This window comes from Oppia nitens, unplaced genomic scaffold (assembly GCF_028296485.1).
Source record: "Oppia nitens isolate AA-2021 unplaced genomic scaffold, nextdenovo-longstitch-racon4-pilon3 scaffold3_pilon_pilon_pilon, whole genome shotgun sequence".
Lineage (NCBI taxonomy): Eukaryota > Metazoa > Arthropoda > Arachnida > Sarcoptiformes > Oppiidae > Oppia > Oppia nitens.
In genome coordinates, this window is record NW_026533221.1 from 9,818,422 (window position 1) to 9,837,145 (window position 18,724).

The following is an 18,724-nucleotide window of genomic DNA, read 5'->3' on the forward strand; positions in this document are numbered from 1 at the left end:
TCACCGATTGAACCGCTTATTGGGGCAGCAGTGGGAACAGTAGGTGTGATTTTTGAACAATAATCAATATTGCCCGGGACAATTTGATGATTGGCATATCCAACTATATTAACTACTTTAATATTATTATCAATTTCTTCTTTGTATACCTTATAGCCATTTTCCGAACATAAATACTAAATAAATATACAATTTATAGTTAATTAAATTTAAATTATAAATAAATATATATTTAATATTACTATAATATTATATTAGTAAAAAAATAAAAGAAATACTATTAAATTTCTATCTATAATTCAAACAATAATAAACAAAAATTAAATTAATATTTAGTACTTTTAAATATTATACATTAATTAAACCTTTAGTTTTTGATTGTTTTTGATCTCAACAAATAATTAATTCAAATTTTACTGAAAAATTATCACTAATAGTCTAAAATTATATAAAATAATAACATTTTAATCAAAAATTTTTTGATTTACTTTCGATCTCAACTTTAATTCAAATAAAATTAAAAATAAAGTACTGTATATCAATAGTGATATCAATGAAGTTTACTTAAGCTCTGATAAAAATAGATTAAAAACTTTTAGGAAACTTTTATTTTTGGATAATTTGATTATAATTTGAATTAACAATTGTTGATAAATAAACGGAAAGACTAATGAATTTAATATTTGTTTAATAGTTGTTAATACTGTATATTAGTATTCAAATAGACACCTACCCGGGCATTGTCTAGTATACAGTCAGTTATTAGAGTAATAGCACAACAATCATATTTATTAATATCATCGGCTGTCATGTCCTTAATTTCCTCCTTAGTGGGCACAAGTAGTTTACCATTGATACATATTTCGGTTTCGTTTTTGATTTTTTTGCAACATTCATATACGGGTATACCTTTAATACATGATATCTCTATTTTATTGTTAGACTTAGTAATCATAACTAATCCAAAATGTTGGCCAATAGTATTTTGCAATAAATTTATTTGTGGTTTTACTACAAATGTTTGACAGAGTACTGTACTCCCAACCAATAGTGTCATTACAATATAACCTGCGATAATCATAGTTAGACTTATTTTTCAACAAATTGTAACAATTATTTAGTTTTCTAAAACACTTACTATATTTAAATTAGATTTGTTGAGTTAAATATATACTTTTTTGTTATCAATTTGTTTTTAAATAAAATTTAGTGCCATAAAAATTATCTATTAATATACATATTATAATACAAATATTTTACTAATAATAACATTTATGTAATAAAATAATGATAAAATTTTGTTTGTTCTATTAGTGTATATATTAATACATATAAAATAATATATTCTTTACTAACATTTATTATAATTTATTTTAGTATTCTTACAATTTTTGTCTGAACTATTACACTAACAAAAAATTATTAATCGTTAAAAAAATGTTAATTATTAAACTGAAAAAAATATGATTTCAAGATTTATTATATTTAAACAATTAATTTTTATACTTTTAATTCATATATTAAAATGGGTTGTTTAGCAATGCAAATATTAATGATATTATACGCAATGAGTTTTACCAGTTTCAGCAATAATATAACACATATTTAGTTATAGAAAGTTTATAATTATTTTTTTATATTAATTTTTGTTTTGTAATAAATTTTTAGTAATCTTGTTTACTCTTATATATATATATATATATATAAATATACTTAACTATATTTTTACCAAAGTGTTCACATGTTTTTTTGTTGTAATAACCAAAAATTATTATTTTAATAAATTATATATTATATATAGTAATAATATCATTAAGAAAGTACATGTCATGAAATAACAATTATGTTTATGAACTTTACTTAAACTTTTAATTAATAATATTAAAATAAATTTTGATAACAAAGGTTAATTTAAAATCAAAGATACAAAATTTATTTTTTATAACTTGAAATAATTTGATGAAACAATAAATAAATTTTATACTAATAAATAATTTTAATACTATTACTGCATAATTTATTTTAATATTGTTGATAAAATAATATATTTATAGATAGACTAAATTGATCTATTAAAAGTTTAATTATTTTATAAGTATAATTATTAGGTATAAATTTTTAATTCTATGTAACATAAAATATAAAGATAATTTAGATAAAAACAATAAATTAGTATTTATATTAATATATTATATATAATATAAGGGTATAATTTTATAATAACTTACTAATTTTATTTAAAATGATTTAGATTTGTGAAGAAAGTTTCTTATTTTAACAACTACCTGTACTAGATCAATTAACTTTTTATAAAATAATATGGTATTATGTAACAATAAGAGATGAACAAATAGAAAGTTTCTAATAAAGTTTATATAGAAATTAAACTTTATTGTTATACTGTGGGATCCAATTAGACTAAAATCCAAATCCAATCCAGGGATTGCAAAAAATTCACAAAAAAATTAAGTTAAATTTCCGAAAGTATATTGTTGTTTGATTACCGATGATTGGCTGCCGCCGATACATACGACCAACAATGTCATTGCAATAAAACCTGCGGTGATTATGGTTAAGTTATTTTTTTTATTGTAATATAATATAAATTAAAAAAAAACTATTTAGCTTTTAATAGTATTACTGTATTTTTATTACTAAACAATTACTAATTATTTTATACTTTTAAAAAACTTATTTAATTCAATTTATATTGTTTTTAACTTCAATATATTGATTAAATTTTATTACCAAATAGTTTATCAATAGACGAATTAAAACTACTGTATTTTTTTAATTGTATTATTTTTATAATTTCATAATAATTAATACATGTATAGATAACCACAGACATAGAGTATATGTATAAAATGTTTAATTTTTTATTAAAATTTTATAATCACACAATTTTATATCAGTTTTTTGGCTTTAAAATTATTTTTATAATTCAAATAAAATATATAGTATATCTGAATGAAAAGTTTACAAATTATTTAATTAAATATTATTTTATAATGAATTAAAATAATGATTTTTATTCAAAAAATTTCTTTTATATAGTTTTAACTATCTATATCCTTAATGACTAAAAATTTATAGTTAGTTAATCATAAATAAATATAAATCAAATAACAAAACAACTTTAAAATACATAAATTCTATTAGTTTTAATTAAAACATTATTTTACAAACACAAACAGTGCCAAAAAAAATGTTTGTCAATATATTACATTTTTCGACAATAATCAATTTGACCCGACACAATTTTGTGATTCACACATTCATTTTGATTGAATTGTTTGGTGCTTTTGTCAATTTTATCGATATATAACTTATGATCTTCTGATGAACATTTAGTCTAAAATAAAGTACAGTAAAAAATATTTGGAAATTATAAATTTTTGTTTTATTGTAATGTTATTTATTTAATATATTTGTTTTAAATAACTATAAAATTACCTTGGATATGTCATTTACACAGTCAAACATTATAGTAGTACCGCAACAAAAATACTGATCCAATTGATCGTCTGTCCATTTTTTAGTTTCCTCATCACTTGGTTTTTCTAGTTTACTATTAATACATTTATTTCCGTCATCTTTGAATTTTTTGCAACATTCATAACCGGGTCGATCACCAATACATGAACAGCTTATGTTGAAATTGATACCTAATTTATTGTCTACAGTAAAGACAATATTTTGACCAATTGGTAAATTATCAAAAGTTGATTGCGGTTTGAGTATAGATGACTGGCCACTGCCGAGTATTGTACACACGACCAACAGTGACATTGCAATATAACCCAAAGTGATCATGGTTAAAGTAATTTTTATTTGTTTAGTAACTAAAATAAAATAGTTAAATATAATAATATTTATATAACAAAAATTAGTTTCTAATAGTATTGCTATTATTTTACCAATTATTTAATTCAATTTATACTTAGTTATTTTTTCTGTTAATCAATCAAAATCTTATGATAAAATTGTATCAATGAAAGTACAAAAACAATAAGTAATTTTTTAATTAATTTTTTTCTACTTTATATCTATTGTACATAAATTATTACTGAATTATTATCTATAGTATAGAGTCTATACTATCAATACTACTGTTAATGTATAGATAACCCCACACCGAAAAAAAACAATCGTATAATAATGAGTCATATATTAAAATTGAGCATGGTTGATTAGCTAACTAGATATATCTTATTTATAAAAATTTATTGAACTTTAGAATGTTTAAGACGTCTAAATATGACTCATTTTAATTTAAAAAATAATCTGGGTAATGTTTAGATAATCATAAAGCAACAGTACTTTATTACTTTAATATTATTAAATTATAATGTACTATTAAAAATTATTTTTAACTAATATTTAAAATAAATATTATTTTTTACTAAATTTATTAAATAAGTTCTATTATAAAATTTATATTTTAATTTTAAATGATAATAATTTGTTGATTGATTGTCAAAAAATTTTGATTTGCCCTTTAAGTTAAAATATGCTTTTATTTTTTTTGTTTTAAAAAAAAAGAATATATAATAATTAATTTTACAAATAAAATGTAATCATATATTTCATAATTAAGTAAACAATTTTTTCACATTTTATTAGTTTATTTGGCGCACAGAGCATTTTTTACCATCCCTGGAGTACATTAAACAATGGATGGGAAAAATCATAAAATGGTGAACGAGAAACTGTAATAACAGATATTTAACAGTAATCCATTAAAAACGGTATATTTATAGAAATATAAGCTCACAATGAAACTAATACTTTTTTTTTAAAAAATAACAATTATACAATTTATTATGCGATAGATTACATCATTTAATTTTTTGTTGAAAGTTTTGTATTGAAAGTGTTGGTTTCATTGCGCACTTATATTAATTATTACCGATTATTAATTAGTTTATTAGTTACAACAATATTTAACGTTGAATGACATATTTGTATAAGTTTACCGTATTTTTTACATAATATTAATCGGTAAATAAATAGTATCTTATAATTGTTATTAATAATATTGATTGAAATACAATTTTTGTAATTATAAAAAACAAAAACAAAATTTTATTTATTGTTTATATATTATTCTTTTTAATTACATTTAATCATATTAAATAAAAAATAAAAATAAATACTTAACAATTAAGATTATTATATATAAATTTTTAATTAAGTCTTTAGTAATATTTATTTAATAGATAATTATTTTTCACTTAAATCAATTATTAATTTATTTTAGACTTAGATTTTGTAAATAAAAATACACTAATTGATAGTACAATTTATTTTAATTAAACAAATATATTATGAATATTTTTAAAATTTTAAAAATCTAACTCTTGTTAAAAACTGAAATATTTGATGCAATAATATATAAAGCATTTGTTAAAATACTTTGTTTATTGTTACCACCGATTGGACCGCCAGTTATGACTGGGATTGGGATAGCAGTGGTTGGAACAGTTGGTGTGGTTTGTGAACAATAATCAATTTTACCCGGTACAATTTTGTGATTGGCACATGCAACTTTATTTGTTTCATTAATACCCTGCTCAATTGCTTCTTTGTATAGCTTGTAATCATCAACCGAACATGAATACTAAATATATATACAATTTATAGTTAATTAAATTTAAATTATAAATAAATAAATATTTAATTTTATTATAATATAATATTAATAAAAATAAAAGAAAAGCTACAATATTAAATTTAATTGTATAATTTAAACAGTAATAAACAAAATTTACATAAATATTTACTAGATTTTATTATTAAACAGTAATTGACATACTAAACCTTGATGTCTTTGATGTTTAATAATTAATTCAAAAATAATTAATTTAAAATTTTGCTAAAAAATTATAGTTTTAAATTATATGCAAATAATTAGAAATTAAATAATAATTCAAATTCTATTGATTTACTTTAGATCTCAACTTTAATTAAAATAAGATTAATATATATCAATATTTTAATCAATAAAGTTTACTTAAGCTTACATAAACTTTTATGATCGCCATTTTTAATTATTTGCATTTATATAATTTGTAAAAATATAAGTAATAATTTTTTTTATAAAAAAGACTAAATTTTTAGGGAATTTAAGTTTATTTTAACAAAATTTGATTATAATTTGAATTAACAATTGTCTAGAAATTAATCTGCAAAAGACCAAAGGGTTTAATTTGTCAATTACTGTATATTAGTATTCAAATAGACACCTACCCGAGCATTGTCTAGTATACAGTCAGTCATTAGAGTTATAGCACAACAACTATATTTAGTAATATCATCGGATGTCATGTTTCTAATTTCCTCCTCAGTGGGCACAAGTAGTTTACCCTCAATACACTTAATGGCGTCGTCTTTGATTTTTTTGCAACAATCATAACCTGGCAAACCTTGAGTACATGTTATATCTACTTTAATGTCTGTATCGTATTTAATGGCTGATCCAATATGTTTGCCAATAGTAATGTTGCCAATGGATGCTATTTTATTGTTTGATTTAGTCATCATAATTGATCCAAGATGTTGACCAATAGTCATTTGAGACAATTTATTTTGCGGTTTTACTACCGATGATTGACTGCCACCGAGTACTGTCATCACAACCAACAATGTAATTACAATATAACCTGACATAATCATAGTTAGACTTATTTTTCAACAAATAGTAACAATTATTTAGTTTCCTAAAACAATTACTATATTTAAATTAGATTTCTTGAGTTAAATATATACGTTTTTGTTATCAATTTTTTTAATATAAAACTTGTTGCCATAAAAAATTATCTATTAATATACATATTATATTACAAATATTTTACTACTAATAAAATTTATTATTCATAAATAAATCACTTTTTATTTTTTACGTAAATAATATAATAAAATAATGATATCATTTTGTTTGTTCTATTAGTATATATGCATATAAAGCAATATATTCTTTACTAACATTGATTTTTATTGCATTATTCTTACAATTTTTGTCTGAACAAAATAATTATTATCACATTATTTCATATCAAAAAAATTATTAATCAATGTCATGATATCAATGTAATCAAAAATGTTAATTATTAAACTGAAACAAAATGATTTCAAGTTTTATTATTTAGTAATCATAATTATATTTCAACAATTAATTTTTATACTTTTAATTCATATATTAAAATATTTTGTTTTATTTTGTATTGCTTTTAAAGTATTATAATTAAGTTATTTTATATTTAAATATTTAAAATTTTATTATATATATATAAAGTATACCCGAAATATTTCATTTATTTTTAGTTTTATAATAAATTTTATTTTAGCATTTCTAATTGATTTTATTGTCTTAAATAATACTTTAAATATAACCTATTTTTATGTTAATTTCAATATATTAAATACAAACTTATTTCATGTATTTTCTTAGTATACGATTTATATTATCATATATACATATACAGTACATATTTTTGATATACATTGTTAATTAAACATATATTTGATTTACTAAATATAACTATGAATTTACTTGCATTTTATGATTATTTTAGTCAAAATATGATTTTATGATTTATTTTAAAGGGTTATAATCCTAACATTAATGTATGTCAAAGCAGCCGCTTGTGCGGCCACTTACCCAAACATGTGTATAAAAATAGGATATTGACTGACCATTAGGACAGTCACTCTCCATACACACACATTACTATACTTTGTTTAAACTTATTTTCATTAATTATTGTAATACTTTATAATTTATATTATTTCAATAAAAGTTACAGTTTTTATAATTTCAAATTACGACTGCAATTGTTTTATATTATTTGTTTAAATAATTAATATATTTTCAAGCAACTTTATATATATATATTAAAATAGTTTGATTTGTGATACAGATCTTATCATACGCTATGATTTTTCTCAGTTTCAGCAATAATATAACACATATTTAGTTATAGAAAGTTTATAATTAATGTTTTAATTTTTAGTAATCTTGTTTACGCTTGTATATAAAAATGTTTTATCCAATGATGCAAAAAAAACAGTATCAAATTATATATACATTCATTTTTAAATATATTTTTACCAAAGTTTAGATTATTTTTTGTAATAAAACGCCACTAATTTAAAAGCTATGCAATACATAAGCATATAGTTAACTATTTTTATAAATGTCGTTAATGTATATCTATAGTAAATGTTAAAATGTTTTATTGTATTGTTTATGTTATCATAGATACTGTACTTTTAAATATTAAAATTGATTTTATTTATTCTATTTAATAACTATAAAATTTAATGTATTTTATATAAAACATATTAATCTTTATTTGTAGTAATAAATAATAGACTTAATATTACAATATTATAAATTATATGCTAAGTAACATTTAAATTTTTTATTAGTTTTTTCTAGAATTAATTAAGTGATAAAATATTATTTTAGTTTTTGTTGTTATCGTTTATTATATTAATTAATATGATTTCAATAATTTCATTGTAAATGTGTAACCATAAAAAATAATTAATGTAATATTTAATTAATATTTTTTTTATATAAAACTCAATTTTATTAATAAAATGTTTATTAACTACTTTAAATACATTTTCTAATTAAGATAGCACTTTTTTTGCATTTAATTAATAATAAATTTTGTAAATATTATAATATAACAATACAAATATAAAATACCAATATAAAAATAACATCACTAAATAACAGAATATATAAATAATATAAATTAATATAAATAAAATATACATATTAGTTATATAGTTATATATAAGTGTATATATAAGGTAGTATAGATACTATTGTATTTTTTAATAATGTAATTAAAATTTAAAACAATAATTAAACATATTTATTTTTTATTAAATATCTTTATTTATTAAACATAATAATTTTATTATTTATAATAAATTTATAGATAATTTAGTCAATAACAATTTATTTAATTTAAGTCCAAATATAGCTTTACTAACACAAATCTCAACATAATGTATGACAATATATTAGAGGTTTTTAACAAAAATCAATTTTATGATTAACACAATCAACTTTGTTAAAAAAAATTATTTTTTCGTCTATTGAATATTTGCATAAATTGTAGTCATCTGATAATCATTTAGCCTAAATATAGTAAATTAAAATATTCAATACAGCAAGCTATTAATGTATTAATGTAAAATAGATAAAATCTTATTTAATAATATAATAAATTTTTTAAAAACTTATCTAACCTTAGAGTTGACTACTATACAGTCAAACAGTATAGTTTCAGCGCAACATATAAATTGTTGAATATGATCCTGGGACTATTTATCTACTGTATTTAAAATGTATTTTTTATAACTTTTAAATAATTTGATGCAGCAGTAAATAAATCTACTATTAATAAATAATTTCAACACTATTACTGTAGAATACATTTTAATATTGTTGATAAAATAATATATTTATAGATAGACTAAACTGATCAATTTAAAGTTTGATTATTTAAAGTATAATTTTTTATTAAAATTTTATGTAATATAAAATATAAAGAAAAAAATTGGCCTTTTATTCAGGTAAAAACTATAGAGTAATATTTATATTAATATATTATAGATTATATACAATATTATAATATACAATTTTATAAAAAACAGTAGTTTTATTTTATATGATAAACTTTTTAATGTAAGTTTTATTTTTGATAATATTTTAATAACTAATTGGACTAAATCAATTAACTTTTTATAAAAAATTATGTAATGCAACTTATAACGTGATAATTAATACATGCAATTGTCTTATAATTTGTTAGTAATTAATTTTTGTTAAATATTGTTATTAAGCTTTTTGTTTTGTTTTGGTAAATCTATATTACTGTATAGGCTATAAAAAAATTCTGTGAATCATATCTATATCTTAACATAATTTATTTAAATCAATTTGATTACAATTTTTTTTAAATAATATAATATTTTTCTTAATAAATCAAATAATCAATGTCATACATAACAATTGTATAATCAGCTAATTAATAGCTAATATTAATATTTATCTAAATACTTATAATTTTGTTTGTTTGTTTAATTTTTGAAATATAGTTTAATCTATATAAACGATATCATTAGAAAAAATGCAAAATATTATTCAATAAAGTATTAGCAGTCTCTATCTTACTATCAGACCTCATCAGACTCCCGACTCATAGTGTTTTGTGAATATCTATTAAACTATATTTTTAATATAAAAACCTCTTTTAACGGGTCTGATGCAATTATCTGGCCAATCATATGAGTAAATAAAAAATAATTAATTATAAATATATCCAGTCTAAAATTATCTACAACTTTGCCATTGGTCATTTATATATTAAAAATATAGTTTAATAGATATTCACAAAACACTATGAGTCGGGAGTCTGATGCTGGTCTGATTTTAAGATAGAGCCTATTAGCAAACATATTGTTTTATCGTTACAGACTATAACTAGAACCCCTATAACTAGAAAGTATTGACAAACGGGTGTCTCGTCTAAAAAAATATGCAAAAAAAGATAAACTTTTCTTTTGAGACCAAAGTATAATTGCAAAGCAATTTAAAATACAACAAAAATGAATTTTAATTCTACATATAATATATATAAACTATAAATTTTTAAATATACTTTATAAACGTTTGTAATGAGAAAAATAAATAATAGAATTGAACAAATAAATTTAATAATTATATATTTAAAATATTTTATTAAAATGTTTATCTTTTAAAAAAAATAATATATTAATACAAATATAGTAAAACTGAAACAATTGATGTCATAAATATAGTATTAATCAATTGTTGATTAATAGGACCGATTGAACTGCTGGTTGGAACAGGGGGTTGAATTTTATGTGAACAAAAATCAATATCACCCGAATCAATTTTATGATTAACACAGTCGTGTTCATTCAAATAATTGATAGCCAAATCAAATGTAAGTTTGTATAACTCGTAATCATCTTTTGAACACATAGCCTTAAAATATAATAATAATACAGTAAATAATTATAAATATATTCTCAATTTACAACTCTTGCTATATTAGTATATTGAAAATATTTAGGTTAAAACACACCAACAAAAAAAACATTAACTATTTATCAATTATTAATAGGAAAAATTTAAATTGAATATATTAATAAACTATAATATGTATACCTTTGCATTATATTTGATACAATCAAATAATATGGTTTCACCACAACAAAGATATTTGATTTGATCGTCGGCCGACATTTTATTAAACTCGTCATCACTGGGTATTCTTAGTTTACTATTAATACATTTTGTTGCGTCGTCTTTGATTTTCATACAACACTCATAGCCTGATCCGGTATCATCACATTTTACCACCACTTGTCTACCCCCTGTTATATAATTGATACCAATGTTATTGTTATTACTGCCAATAGTCAAATTGCCGAAAATTAATTGCTGTTTGAAAACTGATGATTGAACGCTAACAAGTACTGTACAGACGACCAACAATGACATTGCAATATAACCCAAAGTGATCATGGTTAAATAAATTTATTGTTAATGTTATTTTCAATAAATATTAAAAGTAATTATAATTTTACTATTGTTTCACTAATATTTCAGTTTTAAACAATAACTACTTATTATACAAATTTTTTTTGCTTAAATTTATACTTTTTTCTCAATGGGATTAATATTATAATCTCAAATGTCTTGATTGAAATAAATAAATATATAATATATATAATCAATAATACTGTTATCTTAGTAAACCGATAATTATGTTTTTTAGTCACACATTTTCATAGCAGTTACAATAGAATTATAAATTTTCACAATTTATGTATATTTTTAATTTATTAATATATCTATACACAGTCTATACAGTATTTATGCGATTATGATAACAAAAATTGTGTAATCATTAATTAATCCAATAGAGAAATAAATTTTTATAATATAAGAATAAAAAGTGTTAAAACTTAGTAAATATTTAGTTAGACAACCAGTATTAGTAATGGACAAATAAAAATTTCTAATAAATTTGCTTGATAAAGTTTCTAGTAAATTTATCAAGAATTTTATTTTCTACTCCATTAACTATAGCTATTATAATTTAATACAGTACTATATATACTAGAAACTAGACTACTATACAATGTGATCACTATAAATAAATATCTAATTATAGTTAGTTCTGTAAAATTTTATTCATTATTCATATATTTTATGTTAAATTAAAAAAAAAATAAATTTATTATAATTTTGAAAATTAATTAAAATACTAATAATAATATTTAGTTATTTTTGCAAATAATTGTATTATTGTTATAAAATAATAAATATGAAAATTTAACATTGGATCACCTAGACACAATTTTCTTTCAAGAAATTTTTTAGTTATTTCTTTATTATTTTATAAAACTTCTGATCACATTTTCCTTACTGATCTAATATCAATAGTCACTACAATTAATATTTTTACTAAAAATCTAGATATTGTAAAATATCTTTAATTGAAAATACATAATCGTTTAGATATATAATATATATAGAAATTATACAAAAAAAATTATTAAAATAAATTATTTAATTACAATAGACTTTTAATTTGAGTTATTTTTAAATATAGCAATTTAATATTTTTTTTAATTTATTGTTTAAAAGATGCTAAATTAAGTTTCTTATAAAATTAATATTAATCTAATTTAATTAATTAGTTTTTAAATATTAATTTAACTTAATTGTATACATTAAATAATATTTAGTGTATAATACAATAGTAATCTAATATTTCTACATTTGCAGTAATAATTTAATTTATTTATTATAAATGAATAAATTTCATTCATTCATTAAATTAAGTATTTAGTTAATTAATTATAAAATTAAAAATAATTTATAATTAAATAACTTAATTAAAAATATATTATTTTATTAGTATTCAAATATATATAAGAATTTCTGTATTTAATATTTGTAACAATAATTTTTGTTAGATAATAGTTAATAATATTTTCATTATCATTGTGATAGTATCCATGCATTTGTTTTTATAACTATGACTTATTGAAAAAAAACTGTTATAAAATATTGTAATCTAGACTTTTGTTTGATTTACTAATAATATTTTATATAATAATTTATTTTCTTTTATTAATTTTATGTTTTTTACATAGTTTATTTAATTTTAAATTTACTACAAAGTTTATTTTTGCTGTAGTTAAAAATTTTATCCATTAATTATTAAAGTAATTTTTTTTATTAAAATTCAATATTAATCAATATTTAAAATGTCAAATGTTAACAGTTAATTATTTTTTAATTTATATATAATAAACGTAACTGTAATAAATACTGTATAACTTAATGTATTACTATAACGATAATCTTAATAATCTTAAAATCATATTATTGCAATCATAATATAAAATTTATATTAGCAATAAATTTGATACAGTCATTAGATATAAGTTTATTATTTTATAACTATATAGTTGTATAAAAAATTTTATATTAAATAATTATTTTAATAAATTAGAAAAATAAAGAATAAAGCTTTTATATTTTGTAAGTTATAAAATCCAAAAGTATTATGTATTTTTAATTGAAATAAAACAATATTTATTATATTAATATTTTTATAAATTTATATTTTTGTATAAATAATTTTTTAATAAATACAATATAAAATAAAACATAAACTTATCATCGAGTTTTAAATAAAACTAATTTTTATTAAATATTTAAAAATTTTATTTTGCTTATTAATAAATATACTAATAAATACATAACAATTTAAATTTGTTAAAACATCATAATTAATTAAAATCTTTAGTAATATTTTGTTGTTGTTATTAATTCAAATATAGTTTAACCGATACAAACGATATCATAATAAGTGCAATGTTGGCCAATAAGGTAACTGTGCCCGAGCAATAACCAATTTGGCCAGGTACAATTTTATGATTGGCACAGTCTCCTTTATTTGCTACTTCTATACCCTGGTCAATTTCTTGTTTGTATAGCTTGTAATCATCTGCCGAACATGAATCCTAGATAAATATTATATATAAAATACAAAAATATTTTAATTATATTTTTTTATAAAACAATAATTTAGTTATGTAACTAATAATATAATAACATAAGTAATTGTAAAATTAATACAAACAAACAAAAAATAAAATAAAAAACATTAAAAATTGGTTACAATTTATACATAAATATAAATAATTATAAATTAGATTTTAGTTATATATTTTGTAATGAACATCTACCTTGGCATTGTCTACAATACAGTCAGTCATAATAGTAGCCATACAACAACTATATTTAGTAAGATCATCGGCTGTCATGTCCTTAATTTCCTCCTCAGTGGGCACTCGTAGTTTACCCTCAATACACTTAACGGCGTTGTCTTTGATTTTCAAACAACAATCATAACCGGGTTGACCTTCAATACATTTTATCTCTACTTTAATCTCTGTATCGTATTTAATGGCTGATCCAATATGTTTGCCAATAGTAATGTTGCCAACATTTGCTATCGACTGTACAAGAGATGACTGGCCACTATCGACAACTGTATACACAACCAACAGTGTCATAACAATATAACCCGAAGTAAGCATGGTTAGATTATTTTTGTTGATTGATAAATTTTACTATAATATCAAATAAAAAGTAAAAATAAAATGGTGACAATTATGTAAAACTTAGTTTTTTAAAGAAAACAATTACTATAACTAGAAATTAGATTTTGTTTGTTTTAATTTATACTATTTTTATTCAGCATCAAAAGTTATAAAATTTAGTGCCATAAAAACATTATCTATTATAGTATTATTATATTATTGGTATTTTACCAAAAAAAAACGCCTTAATAAGTTTATTTGTAACAAATTAATATTACTTATTATTTTTTTACTAAATTAGTTTCACAATTTTATGAAAAATTTTATGACACACACAAACACACAATAAAAACTATGACAAATTTATTTTATTGTTTTTTGATAAGTTTAGTATGTTATATATACATTTATATAGTGTACTATAATTATATTGTTCAATCATAATAAAAAATTTATACACTGTGTAAATTTAAAAGCGGAATAAATAAAATGGCCGTAATTTCTGAACGGTAATACATTTTGAAGTCAATGTTTTGTGTTTATGTTGACCACATGTTAGGGTTTTTTTGACAATTGTTTCGGAGACTTCACAATGGCGTCATCCTATTGTTATTACACAACTGAAGAAAAAGTGTTTATTGTAAAACAATATTATTTAAATCAAGAGTCACCGACTGAAGTCATCCGTAAATTTAAGTCCGAGTTTGGCCGCAATTCGACACTTTCCCCGAGTAGTGTCTTACGGTATAAAAAAATATTTTTAAATATTGTCATAAAATAACTAAAATTAATTTTAGATTAATAAATAAATTATTAATTTTAATTTTTTTTTGCTAGTATAATACAAAAGTTCAATGCCTCCGGATCAGTATTGGATGATCCACTTCATCAAAAAGGCCGTAAACCTGTCGTTACAGATCCAGAAACCGTTGAAGAAGTCCGGCAATTATTTGATGAATTTCCACAGACATCCACACGAAGAGCGGCTCAAATTCTTTCTGATAGACGACAGATCAGTCATACAACCATTCATCACATTCTAAAGTCCATAGACATGTTTCCCTACAAAATACAAATTACTCAAAAATTGGGAAAATATGACATTGAAAGACGATTTGATTTCGCTAATGATGTCATCCAAAAGATTGATACCGGTGCTATTGACATCAACAAAATTTGGTTTAGCGATGAAGCCCACTTTTGGTTGGAGGGTTACGTAAATAAGCAAAATTGTCGACAATGGGGTACTCAAAAACCCGAATTTTCTGTCGCTGTTCCCCTCCATTCAAAACGAGTTACGGTTTGGTGTGCAATGTCTGCAAATGCGATCATAGGTCCAATTTTTTTGGAAGAAAGTGTGACGGGAATTGTTTATTTGGATAAATGTATCGAACCATTTATTGAAATTGTCGACGGAATGGGAAAAATCGACAATTATTGGTTCCAACAGGATGGTGCACGTGCACACCGAACTATGGATGTTTTGGATAGGATTCAAAAGTGCTTTGAAGATAGAGTGATTGGTTTGGACTTTCCCGAAAAGACTGGTTCCGGAATAGATTGGCCACCCTATTCACCCGATTTGACTCCTCTCGATTTCTTTTTATGGGGTTATTGTAAAGATAGGGTGTATACTAATAACCCTAAAAACTTAATTGAGTTGAAAGATTCAATAACTCATGTGATTTCAACAATAAGTCAAGATATGCTGAAACGGGTTTCGGATGGTTTTGAGAAAAGGCTCCGTCACCTCATTGCAAATGGTGGCGGAACGTTCGAAAATTTAATTTCATAAACCCTATTTATTTATTAATTTTTTGTAATTAATTTGATTAAAATATCTATAATACTTTTTTTGTAATTAAATTTTCATTTATTCCTCTTTAACCAATACACGGTGTATAAAAAATCTTATTATTATATTTTCAAATACGTTACAAATACATAATATATAAATACAGTAATTGATTGCAAGTACTGTATATTTCTAATTATATTAATAAAGTTTATTATGTAATAAAATTTTTATATAGTTTTGAGGTGTTATCATTTATCAATTAAATTATTATTAACTTAAATTAAATGTTGCATTTTTTTTTGAAAAAAGTAATTAGTATAAAAATTAATTTTTCTATTTAGCCAAAAGTAAATATAATTATTATAAACTTTGGAGCAATTTTATTAATACAGGGCTGCCGATAAATTTTATTAACAATTTCAAGTCAATGACGACACACCATCTAATCGCACCGGTAGCACAAACCTATAGTATAGAAAATCAAATATCAATGATTAAACATGATTTTTTAATTATTTGATATATATGACCAAGTAAATAAACCTATACATATCTATTAATATTATAATATAATATTTTATCATATTGATTATTATTTTATTTTAATCAATATTTTGATTTTGTTTATAAAATAACTTACCGTAAAATCGTATTTTTCTATCATATGGAAATGTCTAAGTCATGGGGAATAATGCGAGTTTTGTACCATATGAAAAATATAGTTTTTTACTTTGAATAATAATTTCCCACCCCCCTGTTTTTAATATATTTTCAAGATTTCCCACCCCTTGTATTTGGACATTCTAGTTGTTCCAAACCCTTTGAATATGCTATATATTTACCGATTTATATCAATAATATGTAAAAATACTGTAAATGTATACAAATGTCATTTATTGTTAAACACTGTTATAATTAAATAATTACAGGTAATATCTAAATAATAAAGGTTTTAATAGACTACTGTTAATTATCGGTCATTACAGTTCCCTATTCCCACAATTTTGCTTTTCACTACAGACTCGTTTAATTTACAAGGGGTGATAAAAAATTGCGAGTTTTTTACCGTATGAAAATGTTATTTTTCATTTTTTTCCATATGAGAAAAAACACGATTTTAAGGTAATCAGAAAAAAATTATACGGTAAGCTTAATTGTTGCTATAATATATTTATTAAATGTTTAGCAAATAACATCAAAAGCATCAAAGTTTTTAATACAGATAACTATTAAAATAGTTATAAAAAATCAATAAATTAAGTTTAGGAAATTGTGAATTTAAATTAAATTTTTCAAATGTTTAGTTTATTGATAATTAGTTTTCATGCACTGACTTATTGATGTTAATCTTGTGACCGGTATTTTTATTTAAGTAAATTTAATAATGTTTAATTAATGTAATAATAATACTGTATTATTGTTAATACCAATCAGCTATATAATTATTGATAATATTTAATTACTAATACAAAAAAAAGTAATTCTAATAATTTTTATAATAATTATAATAATAATATAATTAATATGTACCGTAATATACAATAACCTAGTTCATTTATTATTTTTTCTAATAAAGTTGATCATAATAATTTTTATCATAATTAAACATCATCAAATAGTAAATACCTGATTAGTGTTTATATTACACTATCAAAATTATTACTCAACTATGATAAATGTTAATAAGTAAACTGAAACAAATTAATATCACATTTTTCAATAATTATTTATATTTACCTTTATTTTTACGACACAAATAAAAAAAGGTTTTGTTAAAGTGGAAATTTTTATAATATTATATGAGAAAATTTATTTTGCTATTTAATTATATTTATGTAATTTATGTAATTAACAGTATTTATGTATTTTTTTAATTTAAGAATCGTAAGTAATTTATTTTAGTTAAAAATATTTTAATTATTAAAATAATATAAATATTATAATTTTAAAAAACTACAATTAATTTATTTATATTAAATTAATTTTTTTTAAATTATACAGTTTTTTAAACTAATTTATTATATTATAAAATATTATTAAAGTTCCTTGTTGTTATCATTTATTATAGTCAATTATTATGAATCATAATTTATGATTTTAACAATTTAATTGTAAAATTAAACTAATTTAGATTATTTCAAAATTAATTGCTTTATACTTTTAATAATAAATGTTAATTATTTTTAATTAAAATGTATTTATAGTATAACTCATTAGTTTCTTAAAATTAAATTATTATTATTATTACTA

General features: G+C 20.4%; 4 protein-coding genes across 4 annotated transcripts; 1 reads left to right on the forward strand and 3 right to left on the reverse strand.

The window, feature by feature from the left end:
• Positions 1-3,220: 3,220 nt before the first annotated feature.
• On the reverse strand, positions 3,221-3,829 carry LOC128958566 (uncharacterized). The gene is made up of 2 exons (XM_054304445.1): positions 3,457-3,829; positions 3,221-3,355 (listed from the first exon to the last, which is right to left on the reverse strand). The coding sequence occupies exons 1-2, from the start codon at positions 3,814-3,816 to the stop codon at positions 3,224-3,226; spliced, it is 492 nt and encodes a 163-aa protein (XP_054160420.1). The 5' UTR covers positions 3,817-3,829; the 3' UTR covers positions 3,221-3,223.
• Positions 3,830-5,356: 1,527 nt separating this feature from the next.
• Positions 5,357-6,736, reverse strand: LOC128958249 (uncharacterized). The gene is made up of 2 exons (XM_054304064.1): positions 6,253-6,736; positions 5,357-5,623 (listed from the first exon to the last, which is right to left on the reverse strand). Exons 1-2 carry the CDS (start codon positions 6,676-6,678, stop codon positions 5,357-5,359), a joined length of 693 nt encoding a protein of 230 aa, XP_054160039.1. The 5' UTR covers positions 6,679-6,736.
• A 7,052-nt stretch (positions 6,737-13,788) lies between these two features.
• LOC128958454 (uncharacterized) lies at positions 13,789-14,795 on the reverse strand. Its single transcript, XM_054304312.1, has 2 exons — positions 14,320-14,795; positions 13,789-14,094 (listed from the first exon to the last, which is right to left on the reverse strand). Exons 1-2 carry the CDS (start codon positions 14,671-14,673, stop codon positions 13,897-13,899), a joined length of 552 nt encoding a protein of 183 aa, XP_054160287.1. The 5' UTR covers positions 14,674-14,795; the 3' UTR covers positions 13,789-13,896.
• A 367-nt stretch (positions 14,796-15,162) lies between these two features.
• On the forward strand, positions 15,163-16,471 carry LOC128958250 (uncharacterized). The gene is made up of 2 exons (XM_054304065.1): positions 15,163-15,420; positions 15,514-16,471. Exons 1-2 carry the CDS (start codon positions 15,269-15,271, stop codon positions 16,469-16,471), a joined length of 1,110 nt encoding a protein of 369 aa, XP_054160040.1. The 5' UTR covers positions 15,163-15,268.
• The last annotated feature ends 2,253 nt before the right edge of the window (positions 16,472-18,724 follow it).

Coding starts and splice junctions, on each gene's coding strand:
- LOC128958566 (XM_054304445.1), bottom strand. CDS start 3,816: ATGATCACTTTGGGTTATATTGCAATGTCACTGTTGGTCGTGTGTACA. Junction 3,356..3,456: donor GTGTAAATGACATATCCAAG/GTAATTTTATAG, acceptor ACTTTATTTTAG/ACTAAATGTTCATCAGAAGA.
- LOC128958249 (XM_054304064.1), bottom strand. CDS start 6,678: ATGATTATGTCAGGTTATATTGTAATTACATTGTTGGTTGTGATGACA. Junction 5,624..6,252: donor GTATACTAGACAATGCTCGG/GTAGGTGTCTAT, acceptor ATATATATTTAG/TATTCATGTTCGGTTGATGA.
- LOC128958454 (XM_054304312.1), bottom strand. CDS start 14,673: ATGCTTACTTCGGGTTATATTGTTATGACACTGTTGGTTGTGTATACA. Junction 14,095..14,319: donor GTATTGTAGACAATGCCAAG/GTAGATGTTCAT, acceptor ATATTTATCTAG/GATTCATGTTCGGCAGATGA.
- LOC128958250 (XM_054304065.1), top strand. CDS start 15,269: ATGGCGTCATCCTATTGTTATTACACAACTGAAGAAAAAGTGTTTATT. Junction 15,421..15,513: donor TCCCCGAGTAGTGTCTTACG/GTATAAAAAAAT, acceptor TTTTTTTGCTAG/TATAATACAAAAGTTCAATG.